Raw genomic sequence first — 26,776 nt, 5'->3', positions numbered from 1 at the left:
AGAAGATCCGTGTTATATGTTATATGTTATATGTTATATGCAACTAACGACTAGAGACAAACAGACAGACACACACTCAGTGATACAGACACACACACACACACACACACACACACACACACACACTAAGTGACACAGATAGACAGACAGACACACACTCAGTGACACAGACACACACACTAAGTGACACAGAGACAGACAGACAGACACACTCAGTGATACACACACACACACACACACACACACACACACTCAGTCGAATAATCTGCAGATTGTTTTCTAGATCAGTGCTTTCTTGTGTTCAATGTGTTGTTTAGGACACTTGTAATTGTTCACTATCCAAATTCTTCCTCTCTTCCTTAGGTGAGATCCCTTCTATAAGCCCCTAGAGGTTTCCTTAATTTCACCTGCACAATCTTTATTTTTCATTAGTTCATATTCTTGTGTGAATGTTGTTGATTTTATTGTGCAAAATAAACAAATTCAAATAGCTAGGTAGCTACGTAGGAAGCTCTGAGTGGCGATTCTCGGCTCCTGCTACGTGAGCCCCGTCTCTCTGCGTACCTCTTGACGTGTAACGTTAAACAGACAATCACAAACATTATTGGATCTTGGTAGAAGCATGCTGCATGCTGATTGGCTCACTGACGCTGATGAGCTTGACTTCTTAGATATTGAAATTGGGTATTGAATGACGAGGCATTTATTCGATACTCGAAAGTATTGAATTTGGCACCAGGGCTGCACAATTAATCACAATTTCATCGAAATTGCAATATGGACTATAGTGCAATATCCAAATCGCATGGGGGCGCAATATACAATATAAACGCAAAATATGTGTCAAAACGTTCTGAATTAAGTATTGTGGTGCTGCAGAGACGTCCCGGCCAAGAAATTGTATCCCCCAGAAAATAAAGAAAAAAATCGCGATATCAGTCCAAAAAAAATCGCAATAAGATCCTCACGTCGTGCAGCCCTATTTGGTACCCAGCCCTACATATAAATCACTGAACTAAAGGGAGGTGTGGGTGGTGATTCAGAGGTCTGGAACCAGGCTGAACGTCATCCTGGATACTCCTCCATCGGTTGTGTTGTCTGGTGTGACTTGCAGGCTGTAGACTCGAAGACTCATCAAAGAAAGCAAAGGGAGGGAAGTGTGTGTGTGTGCTGGGATAGGGGGATAGGGGGATAGGGTTGTGAGTGTAACGCCATTGTTGTCAGGTTCGTGACACGACTGGCAACAACCAGAGCAGCCCAATGAATGTCCTAATAAAATCCAGGAATGACAGTTCAACATGATCTCCGACCACTTCATTGTCCTCAGAAGAATGACAACTTTTCCTTCTTTGCTCCTCCTCCGCTTGAATAATGCATGGTTTCACTTGGAGCTCGGCATTCCTCACATTCCCGCTCCCTTAATCCACCTTGGTATGTTTATATTGTCAAGTAAAGGAGCGAACGATGGCTGCAGCTGCTGCAGCACCGAGACATTCACACACTAGGGCTGGGTATCGCCACGGATTTCCCACATTGCATATTTGCATTAAGTTGAATTCAGTCAACTTTATGCAAATTAGATTTAGCTGACCGTTGTTGCTGACTGCTCACAGAGTCGTAGCGGAGCCAAAGTAGCAAACTTTATAACTCATTAACTTCATTGGTTATCGGTCAAATTAGACAACGTTAGCGATTGGTTCTGGCAGATCCAGAGTGGCTCTGGGCAGATCCAATAGTTTTAAACTTCAACAGAGTAGCCGCCTTCAAGGAAGTTAACACTTGTCAATGGAGAGAGGCCAGACTCTCTGGACAAATGAAATGGACCAGAGTCTGGTAGGACCAGGCTAGTGTATCAGAGTCTGGTAGGACCAGGCTAGTGTACCAGAGTCTGGTAGGACCCGGCTAGTGGACCAGAGTCTGGTAGGACCAGGCTAGTGTACCAGAGTCTGGTAGGACCCGGCTAGTGGACCAGAGTCTGGTAGGACCAGGCTACAACTGCAGAACATCGAGCATAAACATCTGCAAATATGTCCTGGATCAAATGTTCCCTCTGACCGATGGCAGCCCGAATGTTTCAACGTGCACCCACTAACTGAATGGCTTTTCTGAGATTTAACCTAGACTTCTTTAGCAAGTGTTGTCTTTGCTGCTTTTTCACGCTTAATACAATTAACCAAAAAGTTCCAGGAACTATTGCCCTACGGAAACTCCACAGGGGAACTCAAAGTCCCATAGATCACGGCTGTTTCCATTTCCAGCATATCTGAAGACCCGTAGGCAAATTAGACCGATGATGGATTCAAAATGTCCTGAGGGAAACCACAACAACGCAGTCGTCATGTTGTTAGTTAGTTACCGTTGCCCCAGGATACATCTTTTGGTTATACAGTATATCACTGTCATGTGACCCAGACAATATTAAAAACACAAATACACAGCTTATTATGTAAACAACGCCTCTTTATTATCGTAAATTTTTTTTTTCAAACTGTATAGTCTTTGTTGTTGCTATGAACGTCTTAAGTGCCAACAAGTAACAACTGATACAATAATAAAAATATATAGTACGACCAATTACAACATATATCATTACAATATGGCGTATCTAAACAAAATCAACAATTCCCATTAATACGTCTTGGGACCGTAGCTAACGTTAGCAATTAATTGCGGTTAAATGAAGAAACGGCAATTATGTAAAAAAAAAACATTAGGCAGTGAACACAGTGGTGCCTGCCTGTAACACAGGGGGGGGGGGGGGGCATTGACAACCTCAGCCTGTCAGTCAGGCAATAGGGCACAGTGGTGCCTGCCTGTGCAGAGGACAGTAAGCCCATATCGTGACAGCTTTCACCTCGCCGTTATATATACGATCTCTGCGTAAGTAATGATGATGTGATGTAATTCACCTGTACAGCTTGTTTCTCTTTGTGGGATTTTGTTAACCTGACTCATTTGCTCGACATATCCATCTCGGAACTTTCCGTTGGAGAACTTTTGGGAAGGGGCGAAAATACTGGTGAGCTGATTGGATGAACCATCAGTCTATCACCTATGTTGGTGATAGACGGGCCAAATCAACCAATCAGATCCACGAAGCGTATGAAAATAAAACCACAAGCCCGCCCCTGCTGCTGCAGGCAAAGCATAGCTCGTTAGCTCTGCATGCAAGCAACATGTCGGTAAAGGAGATTTGCCGTTTGTGTAACAAGAATTTAGGAATAAAAGGAACCATTTCAGGTTCACGGACCATATTCCACAAGAAGGATCCAAGAGAAAAAAAGCATTAGCGAGTGGCTAACAGAATTAGGGCTACCGCTGTCTGAAAATACTGGTTAGCTGATTGGATAAACCATCTGTCTATCACCACCTAACCCACCTCAAAACCAACGCTGATTGGTCGGTCGTTTGGCTAACGGCTCCAAATTTTCTCTGCCTCAAGATGCCAGACTGATCTGGGAGGAGAACTGGAGCTCGCCAGATCAGGACGCTCTCACGAGGCTAGGGGTGGGGCTGTCTTTGTGGTAGATTTTAAAGACCAAACTTGCTAAAGAAGTCTGACCACAATCATTCGATCTGAGAAAAAGTTCCTTCGTTTCGCTTCATCGCTGCCTAAAAACCGGCTCGGGCGCCGCGCCTAAAACTCACGATGGCAATTGTTACAGGCCTCGCTGTGAACATTTTTCACTCTGCATCGATAACTCCCTGAATCGATATATAGCGATCTAGATGGATGTATTGTTACACCCCTCGTCGTAGTGGCACCCATCGCCGCCTGCTATGCAGTTGCAGTTGCAGCAACTTTCTATTGATTGTGAGCGTAGCCTCCGCCTGGCTCCGGCTCAGGACAAACCGGAGCTTTGTTTCCTCACACTTAGGGTGTTGACTCAGTACGAGAGTCTCGCCGAGGCGGCTGCTGCCTGAGAACACGGCATCTGGCTTTCTCTCTTTATCTGATCGGTGCGCGGGCTAATTCAGGCTCGGCGAGCTGATAAATAAATCCTTCCCTCGCTGCGCGTTTGTGGCTCTAAATGTGAGGCAGCGCTGGAATCAGTTGAATTTCTGTTCAGTCCTTATGTGGTTAGAAATACATAGTGAGAGTTTGCTGGTTTTGGTCTCTAAATCTTAAGAAGATTAACAAGAAAACAACCAGATATCAAACTCTAAAGGTTGCAGCAGGTCACCTTAAGAACTGGCCCTTTCTTTGTTAAATGCTTTTGTCTTCGCTCTCTCTCTCTGTCTCACTATCTCTCTCTCTCTGTCTCACTCTCTCTCTCTCTCTCTCTCTGTCTCTCCCTCTCTCTCTGTCTGTCTCTCTCTCTCTCTGTCTCTCCCTCTCTCTCTGTCTCTCTCTCTGTGTCTCTGTCTCTCTCTCTCTCTCTCTCTGTGTCTCTCTCTCTCTGTCTCACTCTCCCTCTCTCTCCCTCTTTCTCTCTCTCCCTCTCTCTCTGTCAATTTCAATTTCAAGTTGTTTTATTGGCATTACAAAAATACATCTGTGTTGCCAAAGCATAAGAACAAACATAAATATAATTAACAACAAGGAGTAAATACATCTGATATAATTATACAAGTGACCAGGATCATTTTGATATAAGTTCAGATACTAAACAGATCCTGTGCATGTCCCCTCCCTCTCCGTCTCTCTCTCCCTCTCTCTCCCTTTTGCTGCCATGCTCTACACTGTGTGTAGTTGTGTAATGTTGTGTGTGTATTCTGCCGCTGTGGTTGGTGTTGTTGTCACAGCATTGTGTAGTAAGTGCTGTTTAAAGATGCCCTGTGGAGACAGATCTGTTCATACTCACCGTTTCCCACCAGAATACATTACACGTGTACTTTGTTTGGTTATATTCTGAAACCTGTTTCAGTGCATATTGAGTTGGATGCATACTTAAAGGGACAGCTCATCCCAAAATCAGAAATACTGGGCATGTGGTGCTGGCTTTTTGAGTTTAGGTTGAACTCTCCCTTTTGACCTCTTGGGTGAACAGAAATCCCACCGTAGATACAGGTGTCGTAGGTTTTGATTCACGGTTCTGCGTCTGATGTCACCCATTAATTACAGTTTTTAAACACTATCTGGCGGTGCATGATGTATCGACTCAATATTGTTATCGCGATACCACGTGTGTGCATATTTCGACAGAGTATCGACAGAGTGACGGTGTAAGTGAAGAAATAGACCGAGACAACAAAACGGAACGATCAGAACCATTCTGGTGACTCCGAAGCTGTTCAGTTATGGTAAATTGAGCTATAAAAAAATATAACCCAGCATAGTTCCCCTTTTAAGTCAGTGAACTACTGGTCATAGCAGTAGCAGCAAGACATACAATTGTGTGGAACTGAGCAGACTAACCTTTTGTTAGTAAGAGGAAGAATGTGTTATTTCCCCTTTAAAAGGTGACACAGTCTGTCTTCAACTGTTTAAAATAGTCGGTAATAATCATCGCGCCCTGTTGAAAGGTCACTTACTCACCCTTGAACTAGGGCTGTGCTCGATTGAAGAAATTCTTTGTCGACTAACACTCATTCAATTGTATCGCCTAATCGATTAGTTGATTTAATCGGCAGATCTGTAAATCTGAGTTTCTCCGCAAAAATCAGAGTCGTGCAAAAGCACCACTTTGATTCTTGTGTTTACCAGAGATGTGCTCGTACGTTTCTTGGAAATAAGTCATTCAGCATGAAAAAAAGCATAAAATTCAATTCAATTCAATTTTATTTATAGTATCAAATCATAACAAGAGTTATCTCGAGACACTTGACTAATCGACTAAAGAAATCTAAGCTGACTAAGACCAAAACGACTGATTAGTCGACTAATCGACTAAGAGAGAGCAGCCCTACCTTGAACACACACGTGTTTGATTTATTCTCTAAGGCAGTGGTGTCAAACTCAGTTTCCCAGAGGGCCACACTGGAAAATAAGAATCACATCAAGGGCCAGACATGTTTATTATGTTATGAGTTTATTGACATGCTTTTATTTAAGGAGGTACTGTAAAAATCAACTATTTTGGCTTTATCATTGCATGTCTCATATACTGTAGTCTTCTCACTTACATTCTGGGCCTCATGAAAGCCTCCAAAAAGTTCAGCAAAAAAGTTCCTCAGCCAGCGACAAATACGTTGAAAAAAGTGCCAAAAAAGTTTGAAAAAAATAAGTGTCATAATTGTCTGAAAGTGCCAAAAACTTCCGAAAAAGTGGCAAAACATTGAGCAAAGCGTCAAAAACGTTAAAACAAAATGCCTATAGCATTGAATGCAAAAATGTCGAAAAAAGCACCAAAAACTTTGGACAAAGCGACAAAAACTAGGTGGGCCTGAATTTATTGTGAACTTATATTGAAATGCGGGCCGGATGAAAACCTACGAGGGGCCGCATTTTGCCCTCGGGCCTCGAGTTTGACACGTGTGCTCTAATGGTAGGTTTCCACACAGCGAAATTACGCTTTGCTCTCATTGAGGTTGAATGGAGACGAAATTCGCCCTGACTGAGCGAGATGAGAGCGAATCGCCGAGGGGAGCGAAATAAAGTTGACGAAAGTTTAACTTTATTCAAATGAGGACCACTAGAGAACCAATCAGGTGTGCGTGTTTGTGTTTGGAGGCGGGAGTTACAAAAAAAGTCTGACCAAGATGGCGGAGGTTATCAGCGCCGTATCATGAACGTTTTGATGTGATTAAAATGTTTCTACACGAACATCGGTACTTCTATCAACACGAATTGGGTTTTATATGACACACAAACTTAGTTAGGGCACATACACCACTAAATAGATCACTGAATATGTTAGTTCAAACACTTGAAGTTTTCAGCTAGCCGACAGGCTAATCACTAGCATGTTCGGACATTGGATTTCATTGTAGCCTAGCCAGGCAGCTATAGCTAGCTAGGCTACTTGTGCATTTGTTTGATTACATGTTTTGTTGGCGAACACTGACGCTTGTAGCAACACGGATTGTTGTTTATATGTCAGACAAACTTAAACAGGGCAAACACACACCACCAAATAGACCACTGTAGATAGTTTAAACACTCAAAATGATTCAGCTTGCCGACAGGTCACCCGCTAGCATGTTCGGACATTGCATTTCATTGTAAACATAGCGAGGCAGCTAGGCTAAATAGCCAGGTTACCAGAGCATTTATGAGCTAACATTTTACCGATGGTTTGCTGCTGTGCATTTTTACCGCCCTGTCTTCCGACAGTGCGGGACATTTAAAAAAATGTTGCGTTCTTGCGTGTTTCGCTGCGTGGAACCCTCGTGAAGGAGATAATAGGGAGCAGGGGGAGAAAAAAAACCCAAAGACATGTTCTGAACTCCGTCTGAAGTGCTTCGGCAACATTCAGGACATCAGGTCGTTTCATGTCGTCTGTTTTTTTTTTGGAGCCCTTTCATCCCTTCCTGTGTGGAGATGATGTCCTGCCAGTTTTTGTTTTTTGTGTGTGTGTAAGCTTTAAGCCTCCTTCTGCACTGGGAGCGAGCGGATGAGAACAAATGTTTCAGAAGGCGGTGCTTTAAAGGAAATGCGCGGCAAGCAGGGATCTGGCCGCCTGTCATCACAAAGGCATTTCCTCTTCAGCCACTTCCTGCTCGGAGGCGGTCGTCCTTAAACTCAGCGGGGGCCTCGGCCCTGCTCTGAGAGCTGATACGGAGCCAGCCGTTTGGGTGTCAGGATGCTTTCACTGCTGGGGGGGTGAACGTGGTTGTATCTTTGACCTTGCACAGTGGTTAGTTTTATAGCTCGGGCCTCATTCATGGTTCCTCTGTAGCCGTTTACCTCCACACAGATACACACAGAACATATTGTCCTCTTACAGTTTTCACCGACTGCTTACACACTGAAATCAAAACTGTAAAATTACAATAGAGATCGACCGATATGGATTTTTTAGTGCCGATGACCGATATGGGCTCAGGGCTCGACATTAACGCTTGTCCGCTTGTCCGGGACAAGTGGATTTTTTGTAGGGCAAGTGGAAGAGAAATTTACTTGTCCCACTGGACAAGTTAAAACTCAAACAAACTAAAATGCCATGTTAGTTCACGTCATGTGCCACTCATTACGTCTATGTTACCGATTTGAAACGATAATTTCTTTCCCCCGCAATCCCGGTCAGCGGACCACTAACGTTAGACCCAGCCGGCTAACGTTAGACCCAGCCGGCTAACGTTAGACCCAGCCGGCTAACGTTAGACCCAGCCCGCTGCTCAGCTCGTTCTCTGTAAGCAATGCAGCATGAAAGCACGGCGAACCTGCCGGTGTTAGTTAGCTAATGTTAGCTTGCTAACTAACTCCGCCTTAACGTTACCTCCTCGTCACATTGTTGACAGAAAAGGAGAGACCTGGTGCTAATACGGCACCGGTGCCTTAACCACCGCTATCTACCGGACCGAATTGCAACGCGGTGCCACTGAAATGCCTGCGCTTCTTTCGGATGCTCCGAAAACGGACGTTAGAGGCAACCTAAACATCGCTGCATGTTACGCTAGTTAACACTACACTCAACAGCAAGTAACGTTAGCCTATCGTTAGCTAGCAGCTGGAGTAAACAGTTAAAATGCTGACAGCTAAACGGTGTAAAAGTGTGTCTGTATTTCACTGGAGAGGAACATATGACAGTGTGCCGCTGCTGTTGTCGGAAAAACACAGATGTTGCGTTCACTTGAAATTCGCCCCGCCAGCGTCGTGCTGCATTCAAAGTTGTTGTAAAATACCCTTTTTCCTATCCAGTGGTTGTTTTTGTAAACACTAAAAATAAGTTTTTAAAAAATACATTTTTAATAAATCATTTAATTATTAATTATTATTATTATAAATTAATTTTTCCTTAGCAATAAACAAGCCGTTCTATAATGTCGTTTTTTTTGCTCCTTTTTGAACAAAAATAATAAAAAAAATATGCAGATTAAATATCAGGTAATAATCAACTGTAAAGTAGCTACACCTTTTTAAAAGGATCCTTTTGGTAAATCAGCCTCTGCCGGGTAGAAATTTGTGAAATTGTATAAAAAACACCAACATTTAGTGGCAAAATCCATTGTTATGTCTACAAAATTATTTTAGATATAGTAGAAGTTCAAGTCACCACTACCTCTGGTCAAAATATTGATTTAGTATCTCAGAATATAAACTAAGAATCTCAAATATTGACTTAGAATCTCAATATATTGGCTTAGTATCTCAATATATTAATTTATCTCAAAATATTGACTTAGTATCTCAATATTGACTTAATATCTCACTATATTGTTCAGTATCTCAATATACTGATTTATCTCAAAATATTGACTTAGTATCTAAATATATTGACTTATCTCAAAATATTGACTTAGTATCTCAATATATTGACTTAATATCTCACTATATTGATTTAACTCAAAATATTGACTTAGTATCTCAATATATTGACTTAATATCTCACTATATTGATTTAACTCAAAATATTGACATAGTATCTCAATATATTGACTTAGTATCTCAATATATTGACTCAATATCTCAAAGTATCGACTTAGTATCTCAATATATTGACTAAGTAACTTAGAATATTGACTAGGAATCTGAAAGTAATGACAAACTTTAAAATATTGAATTAGAATCTCAATATATTAACTTCTGCACACCGGCGTGCAACATATTACTTTGTATTATGGAGTCTGGAGATCCTTTTTTCTTGTTGAAGGGGAAATCTATTGTTGGGGCACGTTTGTTTCTACTGTTTCAACAGAATTGTATTAATGTTGATAGTGTTTGGATGCTTTCAACGGTTTGTTCAAATTCTACATTAGCAAAACACAATTTTTTTTATAAAATGATGAATCTTTACCCGGACAAGTGACTTTTATGCATGGACAAGTGAAACGTAAATGTACTTAAGTTAATGTCAAGCCCTGGGGCTACCGATTTTCTTGAGCCGATATTTGGAGCCAATACTGCTTTTGCGCCCTCAATTTACATCTTAAAAATGTCAACCCTGCCACACTGGGTTTGTTTTCAGAATCTGCTCTGCCATTTCTTTAAAAAGAACAAACAAAAACACAGATCAGTGTCACTTCTGCAATCATCTTCCATTCATATGACCCACATTATGTGTGCAATGTGCATCATATGGACGGGTGCACTGCATATGGGGCCTGTTTCACAAAACCAAGATAAGGGATTAAGCCGTGATTTCCTGGTTATCCTGGATGAATTTAGCCTTGACTCGGTTTCACAAAAGCAGAGGCACATAAATCACCATGGAGATTTATTCTGTGCAGCTAGCCTGGTCCTGACCAGGCTAACAGCCAGGATTTATTTAATCCTGGAGCCTTTTCTGTTCACTCAGCAGTGGTTTTACCCTTTTCTTATCAGCCTGGATTAAAATACAACAGGTGCATATTGCTGTTCATTTAAGTACTGTTATTATTTAAAGTTGTGACCATTATTCTTTTTTTATAATTATAAATTTGTCATTGTTACTGTTATATTGCTGTATGAAGACTGCTGTTCATATTGTTGTAAGAAGTTTGATGAATATATTATGGCAGTTGTTGAGATAATTAGAAAAGGCTGATAAAATTTCAAATGAGATTTAAATGAAGTCTGTTACTAGGGCAATACATACAATGCTGTACATTTCTATAGTTCCCCAATGCACCTTAAATTATTTTAGTTTATAATTTCTTTTTTTTTCTTTAACAATAAGGATCATGTTTGTTCTGCTTCCATGTGCATTGTATTTGGCATTCTTAGCACACAATTTGTGTTGTCCAGTAAACTGGGACTATAATTTGGGAGGATTGTACAATTTTAAGAACATATCCTAACTGTACAATCCTCCCAAGTTATAGACTTAGTTCACTGGACCAGTAACTATCTAGTGATGTAGGCTACTGTACATTAATGTAACAACAGGGAGAGGACACCTCAATGGTTTTTGACCTTATATTTTGCCTGGGGGGAAATAACTGATGAATATACTCTGTTCCATTCATGTTAATAGTGTGCATGGAATTTATCACTTTATTATCTTTATAGTTTCTAGATTTTACAGTGCAATTTCTTCAGTGTCTTTATTTTCTATGTCCATATATACCAGGGAGCAAGGCATATAATATGTAGAGAAGGAAACTCGTCCTCTATAAAAAATAAAAAACGCGAGAAAAAGCGTGACAGATAATAGCGGACAGACTAAATGATAGTCTAAAAATATACATTTATGAACTACTGCTCTTAAATGAAACCATTCAATGTGTCACTTGTCATTTGCAAAAACGAACACCTGTACACTTTGCATTAAAAGCGAGTAGTGGAAGTTAATATGACTTAGGAAATTAATTTTTTAGCCAATGAGAGAGAGGGAGGAACAGAGTGAAAGAGATATTTACGCTTCATATTCTTGCGTTATAGAAAATGGATCTTCATGGTAAATTTCCTGAGTAACATTATCTTCTGCTTACTTTTAAGGCAAAGCGTACAATTGTTAATTTGTGCAAATGATTAGTAGCCTCATCATTGAATGGTAGGATTATGACGGTTTCCATTCAGTGGTCAGTTAATGTATATGTTTAGGCTGCTTACGCATTCAGTCGGTCTGCGATCGTCTGCTGAGCTTTCTCTCGCTGTTTCAGTACAGCGGCCGTGTTATTTTCTTTTTATTCAAATAATGTGTTTCACGTCATCATACTTACACAATAAGCTGTATAAAGTAGCCTATGTACAATGCGTATTCTCCATTTTGGCATCAGTAAATCTGTGCTCGACCTCGCGGTCTTTTGAGGAAATCCGTGGACGCTCATCTATCTGAATTAGTTCAGCCTGACTCGACCTAGTCGCTCCTCCTCAGCCTGGCTTGGCCTTCGTGAAACGCACCAAGCCAGGATGCACAGATTAGACTAGGTCAAGCCTCGCTTTATATATTCTGCTTTTGTGAAACAGGCCCATGGTTAACTGTGCCTCATCAACATCTACAACACAGCCTTGATGATGCATTGCTTGCAGACATATTATAAGGCAGATATAATCAGGTCATCACAAAATGTCCTTTGTCAACACATTTAAATAATGTAAGAAAACAATAAACCTGAAAAGTAGCCATTGAAATAAAGTGCTTGATTTGTAATTTAAGACTGCTGCGGTGCCAGTGGAGGGGAGGGCGGGGGGGGGGCAGTGCATAATAGATTAAATCGGTCTATCGCTGTATTACACAATTATCAGAACCTTACACTCAAGGAGCAAAATGTTGGCCCAGATGTGCACCACTATAAGCACAATGTCAGCCTCACACTTTTTGGAAAACAACACACACAGTGATTTGCAAAACACTAAACACCCTTGTATACATTAGACACAGAAGTAGTATATGATGATGTCACTTCCTTGCAATTCCAAAGCACTGACAAATGTCAAATGACCACACCTAGGAGCCGACCTGTGAAACACAGCCACCAGGTGCACAATCACGTGCTTAATTGTAGACACACCAATCAGGTTTAAGCACTATATCAAATGCAGCAGGTTAGTCTAGTATTTTCTGTACTGTATTTTTTTTTTACTGTAATTGTAACTTGTACTGGACACAGTATTTTGTCTGTTGTTTGCTGAGCAAACCGTGTTATGCTACTGTAGTAGCATGACAACTGGGACATGTTGTTGGGATTCTCCATGTTGACATGTTGACAGATTTTGGGTATTATGGAGAGAAATCCATAATATTTTCCTCAGTCTGCAGCATTGGTCTTGTGTAGAGTTTGGTGAACGTATTGTATATTGTATATCTCTGTGTGCTGTACATTCACATTACTCTAATCACTGATAAGTAGAATTGCTAAAAGTGTTTTAGGTTAGCAACAGCAGTGTGTAAGTGGTTTACACAGAATCAAGCCATATGGAACGTGTTTGATATGGTGACAAAATATGGTTTTCATAAATTAGTGTATAGTTTTTTGCAAAGGGTCTGAGGTCTCCTGCTAATTGGGTGTAGGGTTTTGAAAAACCGGTTCCTTGTTTTCAAAACAGTGCTCAAGCTATCTAAAAAAAAAAGAAGCGACTGCAAACACTGAACATGATGAGTAAGCAGGAGGGCTGCTTTACAATCGTTCCCCCGAAAGAACCAGGCTGGCCTGCCTTGTCGCTCCAACCCAATTTTTCTTCAAAAGTTGCCATTTTCAGCGTTTAGCTCGCTAGCTCGAAAGGTTGTTGTTTCCCGTAGCGAAGGGATTTTGAGACATCCAGCAAGTGAGCCACATTGATCCAGCAGTGTTTCCTTTAGGATTTTTTGGCAATAACCTCCATCAACAGTATGTGGAGTTAAACTAGACGGGCCCAATAACCTCTGAATAGTTCTACTGGTTGTTAAACTGGACGGGCCCAATAACCTCTGAATAGTTCTACTTGTTGTTAAATTGGACGGGTCCAGTAACCTCTGAATAGTTCTACTGGTTGTTAAACTGGACGGGTCCAATAACCTCTGAATAGTTCTACTTGTTAAACTGGACGGGTCCAATAACCTCTGAATAGTTCTACTTGTTGTTAAACTGGACGGGCCCAATAACCTCTGAATAGTTCTACTTGTTGTTAAATTGGACGGGTCCAGTAACCTCTGAATAGTTCTACTGGTTGTTAAACTGGACGGGTCCAATAACCTCTGAATAGTTCTACTTGTTGTTAAACTGGACGGGCCCAATAACCTCTGAATAGTTCTACTGGTTGTTAAACTGGACGGGTCCAATAACCTCTGAATAGTTCTACTTGTTGTTAAATTGGACGGGTCCAGTAACCTCTGAATAGTTCTACTGGTTGTTAAACTGGACGGGCCCAATAACCTCTGAATAGTTCTACTTGTTGTTAAATTGGACGGGTCCAGTAACCTCTGAATAGTTCTACTGGTTGTTAAACTGGATGGGTCCAATAACCTCTGAATAGTTCTACTTGTTAAACTGGACGGGTCCAATAACCTCTGAATAGTTCTACTTGTTGTTAAACTGGACGGGTCCAATAACCTCTGAATAGTTCTACTTGTTGTTAAACTGGACGGGCCCAATAACCTCTGAATAGTTCTACTTGTTGTTAAACTGGACGGGTCCAATAACCTCTGAATAGTTCTACTTGTTGTTAAACTGGACGGGCCCAATAACCTCTGAATAGTTCTACTGGTTGTTAAACTGGACGGGCCCAATAACATCTGAATAGTTCTACTTGTTAAACTGGACGGGCCCAAAAACCTCTGAATAGTTCTACTTGTTAAACTGGACGGGCCCAATAACCTCTGAATAGTTCTACTTGTTCAACTGGACGGGTCCAATAACCTCTGAATAGTTCTACTTGTTGTTAAACTGGACGGGTCCAGTAACCTCTGAATAGTTCTACTTGTTAAACTGGACGGGTCCAATAACCTCTGAATAGTTCTACTTGTTAAACTGGACGGGCCCAATAACCTCTGAATAGTTCTACTTGTTAAACTGGACGGGTCCAATAACCTCTGAATAGTTCTACTTGTTAAACTGGACGGGCCCAATAACCTCTGAATAGTTCTACTTGTTAAACTGGACGGGTCCAATAACCTCTGAATAGTTCTACTTGTTAAAGTGGACGGGCCCAATAACCTCTGAATAGTTCTACTTGTTGTTAAATTGGACGGGTCCAGTAACCTCTGAATAGTTCTACTGGTTGTTAAACTGGACGGGTCCAATAACCTCTGAATAGTTCTACTTGTTGTTAAATTGGACGGGTCCAGTAACCTCTGAATAGTTCTACTGGTTGTTAAACTGGACGGGTCCAATAACCTCTGAATAGTTCTACTTGTTAAACTCGACGGGTCCATTAACCTCTGAATAGTTCTACTTGTTAAACTGGACGGGTCCAATAACATCTGAATAGTTCTACTTGTTAAAGTGGACGGGCCCAATAACCTCTGAATAGTTCTACTTGTTGTTAAACTGGACGGGTCCAATAACCTCTGAATAGTTCTACTTGTTGTTAAACTGGACGGGCCCAATAACCTCTGAATAGTTCTACTTGTTGTTAAACTGGACGGGCCCAATAACCTCTGAATAGTTCTACTTGTTGTTAAACTGGACGGGCCCAATAACCTCTGAATAGTTCTACTGGTTGTTAAACTGGACGGGTCCATTAACCTCTGAATAGTTCTACTTGTTGTTAAACTGGACGGGCCCAATAACCTCTGAATAGTTCTACTTGTTGTTAAACTGGACGGGCCCAATAACCTCTGAATAGTTCTACTTGTTGTTAAACTGGACGGGCCCAATAACCTCTGAATAGTTCTACTTGTTGTTAAACTGGACGGGCCCAATAACCTCTGAATAGTTCTACTTGTTAAACTGGACGGGCCCAATAACCTCTGAATAGTTCTACTGGTTGTTAAACTGGACGGGCCCAATAACCTCTGAATAGTTCTACTGGTTGTTAAATTGCAATGTGGGGGGTGCATTATGTCGGCAGGATAATTTCAAAGGCAATCGCGACTACATTTTTTTTGTACAGCCCTATTTTTGATACCGTGGTGGCAGAAATTTTGCCATGGTGGGCCGCCACTATAAAATCAACACAGAGGAAACCCAGGATTCAGACCAGCTTCTGTCTGACTTTCAGGACTGAAAACAGTTCACAGCACGTTGGAACAAAACAAGTTGTTGCGTCCGTTTCCATCTTACCGACATATTTAAAGCGTAAAAACTGCATAAGATTAGTGTGGCTATCAGCAGACCAAGCTCCATCTTGTAAGATTGAACATTAGTCTGGGGGAGTCTGCTCTGTATTCTCTACTGCACAAGAGGCGGGATCAACGGGCGTAGTTCACATGACTCTGTACGCAATTGGACAGCCCTTCAACCAATCAGAGCAGCGATCAGGGTGACGTAGCAGCGACAGCTGCGCTTTCAGTGGCCGCCATGTTGAACGTAAACAAGAAGTCGCTTCTCTATGGTCATCGTGTTGAACCCGCCAATAGCGCGCCAGGTGGATAAGCCAGTTTGTGATTGGTCCCCGCACATTTGTAACGGAAGCAGGATAGATAAACGTACAGGTTTCCAGCCTGAGCTGCAGTGCCCCCGTAATATTTTACGGGGGCACTTTTAAGATTATTTTTTGGGGCATTTTAGGCCTTTTTTATATAGGACAGCTGGAGATGTGAAAGGGGAGAGAGAGAGAGAGAGAGAGAGAGAGAGAGAGAGAGAGAGAGAGAGAGAGAGAGACAGAGGGGGAATGACATGCAGCAAAGGCCGCAGGTTGGAGTTGACTGCGAGAAGGACTGAGCCTTTGTACGTGGGCCGCACGCTCTACCAGGTGACCTATCCAGGCACCCCGACTTGGCAAATATTTTTAACCCCACCCTTTACCCCCAAAGAGGGGATATCCTTTATCAGCAGTGATTAAAAAAAAAGTAAGTCAGCACTGATTGAGTCTTCTTGTTTTTATTGTTATATGTAAATATGTAAATATATAAATGTATAAATCGATGGAGGGTTGGTGGGATGAAACTACTTGTGCTTATGTTATTATATAATATATATTTCTTTTGCAGGATTAATTGTGGAGAAACTCAGTTTTAAAGATGGTTAATTAACTACATTTATATTGTGCTTTTCTAGTCTTAACCACCTCTCAAAGAGCACAGCTCTGTCAATAAAATCAACTAATCGATTAGTCGACAAAATCCTATAAGTGTTAGTCGACTAAGGATTTCTTTAGTCGAGGACAGCCCTAGTAAATAGTCATGAAAATAAAAAGGAAACGCATTGAATGAGAAAGTGTGTCCAAACTTTTGGCCTGTACTGTACATATTCTTTTTTATTCTGTCCTTTTTCTGAAGACGGGCTGCTCTCCCACGGCCGCTGCAGCGAATCCAAGCGTGAAGAATCGTCTCACGGTGCCTCAGCAGGGTCAACGCGCCTCCTCTCCCACTGACCACAGCACTACCCAGACAGGAAATGAGAGCAGCGGTTGGCCGAGGGTAGCTGTGGTTATAACTTAATATTCATAGCTTTTGGTTTGCGTCGGCAGAGTCCTATCAGTGCGAGGCCACAGCTAACACAACAGAGCCTCTCCGAAGAGCAAGGGCAGCAGACCAAAGATAGGACCAAATGATCTTCTCACAGCCTGCAGAACCTGAGCACTGCACCGCGTGACTAGTTAGATGTTCTGTGTGAAGAATTTAGGCTTTTAATCGCTTCTTTCTCGAACTGTCAAGAAGCCTTTGTTGGGTTTAAAGTAGAGGTGTGAATCCTCACTGATCTCCCGATTCGATTAGGGCTGCTTGATTATGGAAAAAAATATAATCACGATTATTTCGGTCAATATTGAAATCACGATAATTTAAGACGATTACTCGTTGACTTCTGGAAAGATGTTGCAATTATTGAACTTATAAAACAGTGGAAAAATCTGCCTCAATACTTGTCCTATTTAAACTTTATAAGCTTCAAAAACCAAACATTCTGCAGTGCTCTAATACTAAATACATTGGATGCATACAACTATACAGCACTGAGCACATGGCACTTCCTGAATGTGCAAAAACATACCAGAATATGTAAACAGAATGTTGTTAGGCCTACATTAAATTGTAAACAGAAATAATCGATTATTAGCCGGCCGATTGTCGATGCAGCATCGTCCATGTCCACGATTCCATGCATCGATTATTTGATTCATCTCAACACCTCTAGTTTGAAGTCAGATTGCAAACAGTGGTTAAAGAGTTGGGGTTAAACTAGTCATCTTTTGGACCGTATAATTAAAAGGTATAGTCATAGAAATATGAAGAGTTGATATATTTGCTTCATGGTTAAAAAAACCTAAATAATTCCAAAATATCCAGCTCAAATGGCTGCATTCCACTTAGGAGAGACCCTGGTATTAAACCATTAATGATGGCTGCATTCCACTTAGGAGAGACCCTGGTATTAAACCATTACTGATGGCTGCATTCCACTTAGGAGAGACCCTGGTATTAAACCATTAATGATGGCTGCATTCCACTTAGGAGAGACCCTGGTATTAAACCATTAATGATGGCTGCATTCCACTTAGGAGAGACCCTGGTATTAAACCATTAATGATGGCTGCATTCCACTTAGGAGAGACCCTGGTATTAAACCATTAATGATGGCTGCATTCCACTTAGGAGAGGTCCTGGTATTAATCACATGACCGTTCACACGCACACACTGGGCATGTAGCGTGTCGGTGTAGACAGGAGGCAGGAAACTGGATGAGCAGGAAACATGTGGCGAGTTGTCTTGGTTTTTCTCAGATTTACATTCCAGCTGCCCCCGCCCACCATTGTTCTGTGGTGGGAGTTGAAACGGGCTGAGGTTTGGATAGCTGCTGCAGACCACCCAGACTTTACATCTGACCTGACCTGACCTGGGGGCTCTTTCGTCATTTTTGTAAAAAAAAAAAAAATCATGTATATTCAACATCGCCAACAATGTATTGTTCAATAGAAAATATATTTAACCCTTGTGGGGTTTCTTTTACTGCTTTTGACGATTTTTCTAAATGTTTTTGTCACTTTTTTTCAACGCTGCTTTTTTGTTAGCCTACGTTTAATTCATGGTCAATAAACCTAATTTAAATGACATCATAACTAATTGTTTAGGTTAAAAAAAGCAACAATTATGAATTATTTGGACTACTAGTTAAGACCAGAGGATATTGAGTGGCTCACAGACTGGTTTATGTCAAAGTTTAATTAGGATACTGTTTTGAAACCCTTTTTTTTTTTTTTTTTTCGAATGCTATGAAATGGAAGTATTCATTTTACGGAGAAAGACATGTCTGGCTTCCATCCAACGTACACGCATGCATCCAAGTTATTTTGGGGCATTTTGGTGGTAAGAAACCCATATTTCAAGAACAACCTTACACTTCAGAACATATTGTATGCATTACACGAGGTTTATGGGATGGAGCCGGATCGAATTTCTGTTTGGTGTTTGGACTTAGAGAAGGGCTGCTGTATAAGCCCATCTGCTGCGGCCCGTTCCTGCAGTATTTACATCACACAGCTACCTTTGCGAACTCATTTGAATAGAAGAGAGCCATTGTTAAAGTGATGAGCTGTCACGCCTCTGCTTTCCCTCATATGACGAGTCAGTGTCAAGTGTTGTCTCTGATAAAGGCCTCGGTAGCAGGGTAGTAAATGATAACCAAAACAAATGACATTAGCCTGGCAAAACACATCCATCCAAAGTGGATTATCACTTCAAAGTGCTCATATTATGCTCATTTGCAGGTTCATAATTGTATTTAGAGGTTGTACCAGATTAGGTTTATGTGGTTTAATTTTCAGAAAACACCATCTTTGTGTTGTACTGCACATTGCTGCAGCTCCTCTTTTCACCCTGTGTGTTGAGCTCCCTGTTTTAGCTACAGAGTGAGACATCTCACTTCTGTTCCATCTTTGTTGGGAGTCGCACAAACTCAGTACCTAGGTAAGGACTACTAGCCAGTCAGAAGCAGAGTATGAGGGCGTGCCCTGACAGTACCTAGGTAAGGACTACTAGCCAGTCAGAAGCAGAGTATGAGGGCGTGCCCTGACAGTACCTAGGTAAGGACTACTAGCCAGTCAGAAGCAGAGTATGAGGGCGTGCCCTGACAGTACCTAGGTAAGGACTACTAGCCAGTCAGAAGCAGAGTATGAGGGCGTGCCCTGACAGTACCTAGGTAAGGACTACTAGCCAGTCAGAAGCAGAGTATGAGGGCGTGCCCTGACAGTACCTAGGTATCCCATGTGTGTATGTTTACGTCCGCTGTATACAGCGTAGACATACACGTGGATAGCTCAAAATACGTACAGATAACACGCCACTTGGCTTTAGGAAAGTGCCGTGTATGTTTACGCAGAGTCATGATGTCACGTTGCAATAATACAGTAGAAGATGCTTGACTTTTCAATTGAAATAAGAGTGTGAATACACTAAAACCTGTCCGGCCCTTGCTGTGGTTCTTATTTCCCAGTCTGGCCCTGAGTGGAGTTGAGTTTGACACCCACACAGAGATTCCTGAAACATTCCCCTGAAAGGTGCATGTCCGATAACGTCGCTGCACAGATTTCACTGCAGGTTTTACAGAGCGTTAACACCAAGTGTGTCGTATAAAAAAAATATAAAATCTCATTAACAGAGTGGAGCAGTTGTGGCCTTTGCTGGCAGAGTTGGGCAGAGGTGCGCCAGCTGTAGTAAACTCTCGTCTGCCTCTTCCTGTCTGTGCAGCGTGGCGTCCCGAGCTGACACCGCTGTGAGTAATGCATCGTGGTAAAAAGCCTGGTGTCCCCAGCACCGCTGTGTTCCACTGACCCACATCTGCAGTTTGCACTTTTTTTTAGCTCTTAGTTTCCTTAAGCAATATTACACAAGAGTAGAGGGTGTTAGAACAAATCACTACACTTGAACATCGCGATATTTTAGTTTTGCAATATTGTATTGATTCTCAAAAACGCAGTATACATTTTTGTTGTTGATTTATTTTTCTTTTAGTTTACATGCAAAAACATGTCTTATATTTTAGATTCTTCAAAGTAGCCACCCTTTGCTTTTTTTGATAGCTCTGCAAACCCTTGGTGTTCTCTCAATGAGCTTCATGAGGTAGTCACCTGAAATGGTTTTACCTTCACAGGTGTGCTTTGTCAGGGTTCATTAGTGGAATTATTTCCCTTATTAATAAAAAAGCAAAGGGTGGCTACTTTGAAGAATCTAAAACATAAGACATGTTTAAGTTATTTCACACTTTTTTGTTAAGTACATAATTCCATATGTGTTCATTCATAGTTTTGATGCCTTCAGTGAGAATCTACCATGTAAATAGTCATGGAAATAAAATATATATATTTTATATATATATATATATTTTTTTTTTACTTGTCCTGCCCCGCAGCCTGGTATACAGTAGGGCTGTGCTCGACTCAAGGAATTCTTAGTCGACTAACACTCATTCAATCGTATCGACTAATCGATTAGTTGATTTGATCGACAGATCTGTAAATCTGAGTTTCTCCGCAAAGAGTCATTCAAAAGCGCCACTTTAATTCTTGTGTTTACCAGAGATGTGCTCGTATGTGCTACTATTTTTATTATGTGGCACGTTTTCTTAAAAAATGCGATGGAATAAGCGCAATATTTATGCAATTTTATGCAGTGAAATTGCAGGAACTGGCAAAAATTGCGGTTTGATGAAAAAGAGAAAAAAAAGTGATCCCCCCCAACACCCTGCTTTTCAATGATGTTCACGTTGCGTAATTACATCACTTCATAACATTCCCATGGAAACAGGGGAAAATGGCTGCTCTTGTGTGAAGTAAACCCAACATTTTTCAACTTTCTGCTGAGATATATGTGTGACTTTTGACATTTGGACTTTGGCTGATTATGCGTTGAATTATGCGATCGCATAATTGTGTTTTTCTGGAGGGACTGATTAGATATGTTATATAATCCAATATATTGTTTTTGTCTTACAGAGATCATGGGAGGCTGTTAACATCCGACTCGGCCACTAGCTAGAGGAAGCTCATTAGAGTCGCCTGAACGCAGCAGCTGGTGCACAGTGACAGGTCCGACCATGGCCGCCCATCGAATCAGAGCCGCCACCAGCAACAACACTTCTCTCCCGCGCTGCAAGTCCGAGGGGACGCTCATCGATCTCAGCGAAGGATTGTCAGAAGCCAGTCTGAACGATGTCAAAGGTCAGCTGCTCAAAACCTAAAGCAACACTAGAGAACTTTTCCCGCTACGGTCCCCCTACAGGTTGGTAGCGGAATTGTCCATTACATTACACTGTGCGATCGGGTAGCGGCTCTGTAGTTTGAATGAACTGGACAATGTAATGGACAATTCCGCTTCCAACCTGTAGGGGGACCGAAGCGGAAAAAAGTTACCTAGTGTTGCTTTAAAAATAAATTAAAAAAAATGCTAATAATGTGAATAGTTGCCTTTGTAGTTCAAACTGCGTTTGCGTTGGTATTAGGGCTCCGCAATCAGTCGAATGTTGATCGCGATTTGGATTTCGGCTGCCAACGATCACAAAAACAACGCAGTCGAGGAAAACGATTTATTTTGCACATTACGTCTTGAAAGTAAACTCTTATTTTGTCTCGTGTTCTGAAGGGGAATTCAAAAAGTTCAAAACGGGAAAAGCATGAAAGGTATATTTCACAGTTCAAGGTGTTTTCACTCACTGTTGATTTGTTTAACTGTTAACCGTTTTTTTAACTTCAATAAATGCAACATCTTTCCAAAAGTCAATGAGCCATCATGTTAAATAATCATGATTACAATATTGACCAATATTGATTTTGTGATAAGGAGTTTTTCAATAATTGAGCAGCCCTAGTATGTATGATGTGTAAAATGTCTAGAACTTGGAAGTGAAGTTACTCCAATGTTTACAAAAATGACAGTCAAAATAGTGATGTAGTCTGCCTCAGTTTACTGGACTGTAGTAAGTGCAGATAGAGACTGAAATAAAACTCTGCACACAGATTTGTTTGTGTTTCAGTTTTAGATTAGATTAGATTAGATTCAACTTTATTGCCATTGTACAGTGTACAAGTACAAAGACAGCGGAATTCAGTTTACATCCAACCAGAAGTGCAAAAAAAGTATAGAGAAATGGTGCAGAGGCAGGACAAGAAATAAGACAAGAATAAATATGGCTTTGTAATATGAACAATGTATGAACAACATGTACAGATATGTGCAATGTAGCAGCAGTGACATTACACTAGTAGTAAGAATAATATAGATGTAGATATATGCAGTGTATTAACAGAATATATAATAAGAAAAACAGCATAAATATGGATATACCTCTCTTACCATGGTTAAACTGAAGATTGTACACTGTCACTTCAAGAAACACAATCAGCAGGAAATGTGAATTACTGAGCAGACTCTCTGTGCCCCGTCACTGGAAACTGGTTGGTAAAGGAAGGACCCTTTCAAAATAAAATACCTGGCAGGTGATTGGATGAAGCATCTGTCTATCACGTCCTAGTAGCTCCTCACAGGACGCTGATTGGTTCAGCCTGCTGCTGTCCAGAGGGATTTCGTGTGATATGTGATCCCGCATATTCTCTCTTGTGTTCTTGTGATATTGCGAGAATCCGGCTGCCGCGCATGGTATTATTAGTGTAACATTGACGATAAAGGTCCCTCAGCCTTAACAAAGTAGTTATTTTAACCCAAATCGGGATCCTTTCCATAAACCTAACCTAACATGAACCCAAAACTCTGCTGTGTAAAATCAGATTATTTTTTAATATGCGATGTGTCGTTCCCGAAGGCATGGACAAATTGCGTATTTTGTCGTTGAATTCAGAGGACCTGTCAAGATGGACTTTCCCGCAATTCTCGTGTTATCTTGTGATATCGCAAGAATCCAGCTGCCGTGCAAGGTAACGTCACAGAGGTAGCATTACAAGACACTGTGGTAGACAGCTCAGTATGCCGATACACCCCCTCACCCCATGGATCTAATCCAGTAACAATGCAATTAATAGACTAAAACCAACTCATACACTGCACCTATTTTATTCCATCAGATACACGTGAAAGATGCAATTATCCCATACAACATCCACCTCCACCTGACATGGTTTTGTTTGTTTTTAGTGCCTTCTCCCAGTGCCTTACGACTGGACGCGACTGCCTCCTTCGGCGCCGCCAGGGAAGTCGTCGCCATTAAGGACTACTGCCCGTCCAGCTTCACCACCCTGAAGTTCTCGAAAGGGGACCGCCTCTACGTTCTGGACTCGTCAGGGGGAGAGTGGTGGTACGCCCACAACAACACCGAGATGGGTTACATCCCTGCAGCCTACGTGGAGCCCATCAACTACAGAGACTCGTCCTTCAACGACAGCGGGATGATCGACACGGTGGGAGACTGTAACGAGGAGGCGGCCAAAGAAATGGACCTTCTAGGGGAGTGGGCGGGTGTGATTCTGAAACCGACCACCTTCCAAAACGGAAATCCTTTTGCAACAACCCATACCTCTACGAACCCTTTCCTAAACGGGGGTCCTCAGAGCTCGCTCGATCAGAACAGCAATGAGAAGTCAGTTGACCTCCTTCTGTTCGATACGCTCGCTCCATCAGTGCCAAACTCCACCAGCAGCGCTGCAATCAATGGTTTTGGCAGTAGTGTTTTTAACCCTCTTAGTCCCGCCGTAGGTGCGGGGCAAACGTTGCGCAGGGACAACCCGTTTTTTAGAAGCAAGCGCTCCTACAGTTTGTCTGAGCTGTCCATCCTGCAGGCTCAGTCCGATGCCCCTCAGGCCTCTGGTTTCTTCGGGGGTCTGAAAGCGCCGGCGCCAGAGCAGTTCCAGAGCAGGGAGGACTTCCGGACAGCGTGGCTCACCCACCGCAAGCTAGCCAGGTCCTGCCACGACTTGGACTCGCTGGGTCAGAACCCGGGCTGGGGCCAGACGCAGCCAGTGGAGACCAACATCGTCTGTCGGCTGGACAGCTCAGGAGGCGCTGTCCAGCTTCCGGACAGCAACATCAGCATCCATATACCCGAGGGCCACGTGGTGCCGGGGGACACCCAGCAGATCTCGATCAAAGCTCTGCTCGACCCCCCGCTAGAGCTTAACAACGACCGCCGCACCACCGTCAGCCCCGTGGTGGAGATCAAACTCAGCAACATGGAGACCAAAACCACCATCACCCTGGAGATGAAAGTGTCCGTCGTGGTGAAAATGGAGCGCAGGGAGACGACAGAAGTGTTGTGCGTCAGGAGCGATTGTAAAGAGGGACCTTACAGCCCCATTCCTCAGGCGTACATGTATGGCGACGTGGTCCAGGTGTGCCTGGATAACCTGGAGCCGTGCATGTACGTGTGTGTCGTGGCTCAGTCCCAGTCCCTCCCTCCAGACTCCACAGTCTGGGAGCATGTGGTTAAAAAGATCACCTTAGGAGTATATGGTCCCAAACACATTCACCCGTCCTTCAAGACAGTCGTGGCTATGTTCGGCCACGACTGTGCCCCAAAGACGTTATTGGTGAGTGAGGTGGGCAAACAGTCGCAGTCTGCTCCTTCAGTAGTGCTGCAGCTCTGGGGCAAACACCAGTTCGTCCTGTCCAAACCCCAGGACCTCCGCGTTGGGGTTTACTCCAACATGGCCAACTATGAGGTAAAGGCCGGCGAGCAGGCCAGAGTGGTCCGGGGCTTTCAGGTTAAACTCGGCAAAGTCAGCAGGCTCGTCTACATGATTGCCTCGCGCGACACCGACGACGTTTCCGATTTCACCTTAAGGATACAGGTCAAAGACGACAACGATTGTATACTGGGTCAGTTTTGCGTCCAGACTCCGACCCCGCCGCCCAAAGCAGGCCCAAAGACATCGGTGCAACGGCGTTTCCTGAAGAAGAAAGAAGTGGGCAAGATAGTTCTGTCTCCTCTCGCCATCGCCACCAAGTACCCCGTTTTTCAGGACCGCAGGATAAATAACCTGAAGTTTGGAAAATTAATCAAAACTGTCATCCGACAAACGAAAAACCAGTACTTGCTGGAGTACAAGAAAGGGGACTTCGTAGCTCTGTTGAGTGAGGAGAAGATCAAGCTGAAGGGTCAGTTGTGGACAAAAGAGTGGTACATTGGGTATTATCAGGGCAAAATGGGATTTGTTCACGCAAAGAACGTGCTAGTGGTCGGCAAAGTTAAGCCCATTTACTTCAGCGGGCCCGACCTTACCACCTCGTTGTTACTGGAGCAGATACTGAAGCCCTGCAAATTCCTCACGTACATCTACGCCTCCGTAAGAACTATACTGATGGAGAACATCGGCAACTGGCGAGCGTTCGCGGACGCCCTCGGATACGCCAACCTGCCGTTAACCCATTTCTGTCGCCAAGAGCTGGACAGCGAACCGGAGAGGGTCGCGTCGGTGCTGGAGACGCTGAAGGAGGATTGCAACAACGCAGAGAGCAAAGAGCGGAAGTCCTTCCAGAAAGAACTCCTGACGGTAAGTCACAACCTCTGGCTTCCTCCTCTGTTGCAGTGACCTAAGCATTTTCTCAAATGAATGACTCGGAGAAAATGCTTTTATAAATGTCCAGGATTTTTATTTGTAATTTCTTAAATTTGAATCATAATTTGGAGGTTCTGTTTCTTGCTGTGTTACCTTTCGAATTCTTGTAGATCATTGCCAAGTTCACCCTTTTGCTTTCTTCATTGCCGTGCTAAGGGATATCAATTAACCTCTGACTTTACTGCCTTTAATGTGTCCCACAGTATATGCGGGTTCGCTCCCCTGTTGTCATTATGATCAGGGAAGGTCTTAATTTAGGATTATTTAGTATAATATGCGATATATGTTGTTGTATAAGTGTTTTGTTGGTAGGTAAACTAGTGTTGAGTCCCCATATTGTTTTTTTTTGTTCTACTATCTAAGTGCAGGCTCTGATAAATTGGTGAGTAGTCTGAGATATCCCTGGTCCCAATGTCACATTTTACAATCCTGTCTGTCATTTTTAAACATGAACAAGTAGTCTATTCTTGAGTAATGTCTTTTGTCCTTCATGTGTCAAATGAAGTTTCTGTTTGTATCCTTCCTGGTCAGATATTTCTTTCTTGGAGCACAATTCCTTCCTCTCTCCCGTTATCTGCCCACAGCTGCTTTAGGCTTTTTGGCTTTCGCCTGTGGTCCAGTCGGTTAATTCTGCTGGGAGGGCAGTCGATAAGTGCTGTGTAGGCACCGAGGTCTAATCGGGACCTGAGGAGCTGTGGAGGGCAAAAGAATACTTTGTAACTCAAGCAACAGAC

General features: G+C 42.4%; 1 protein-coding gene across 2 annotated transcripts in view; it reads left to right on the top strand.

Annotated features, from left to right (window-relative positions):
* Nucleotides 1-26,776, top strand: part of LOC114564077 (SH3 domain-binding protein 4) — a 56,810-nt gene that overhangs the window by 7,072 nt on the left and 22,962 nt on the right. For both annotated transcript variants that reach the window (XM_028591234.1, XM_028591233.1), the window contains exons 2-3: nt 21,474-21,698; nt 23,626-25,976. In XM_028591234.1, the coding sequence (XP_028447035.1) occupies nt 21,575-21,698; nt 23,626-25,976 (2,475 nt within the window). In that variant the 5' untranslated portion in view covers nt 21,474-21,574. The remainder of the gene's footprint in view (nt 1-21,473; nt 21,699-23,625; nt 25,977-26,776) is intronic.

The sequence above is a fragment of the Perca flavescens genome, chromosome 11 (genome assembly GCF_004354835.1).
Source record: "Perca flavescens isolate YP-PL-M2 chromosome 11, PFLA_1.0, whole genome shotgun sequence".
Classification (NCBI taxonomy): domain Eukaryota; kingdom Metazoa; phylum Chordata; class Actinopteri; order Perciformes; family Percidae; genus Perca; species Perca flavescens.
The sequence above is the reverse complement of the archived record's forward strand: the minus strand, read 5'-3'. Positions and strand labels throughout refer to the sequence as shown.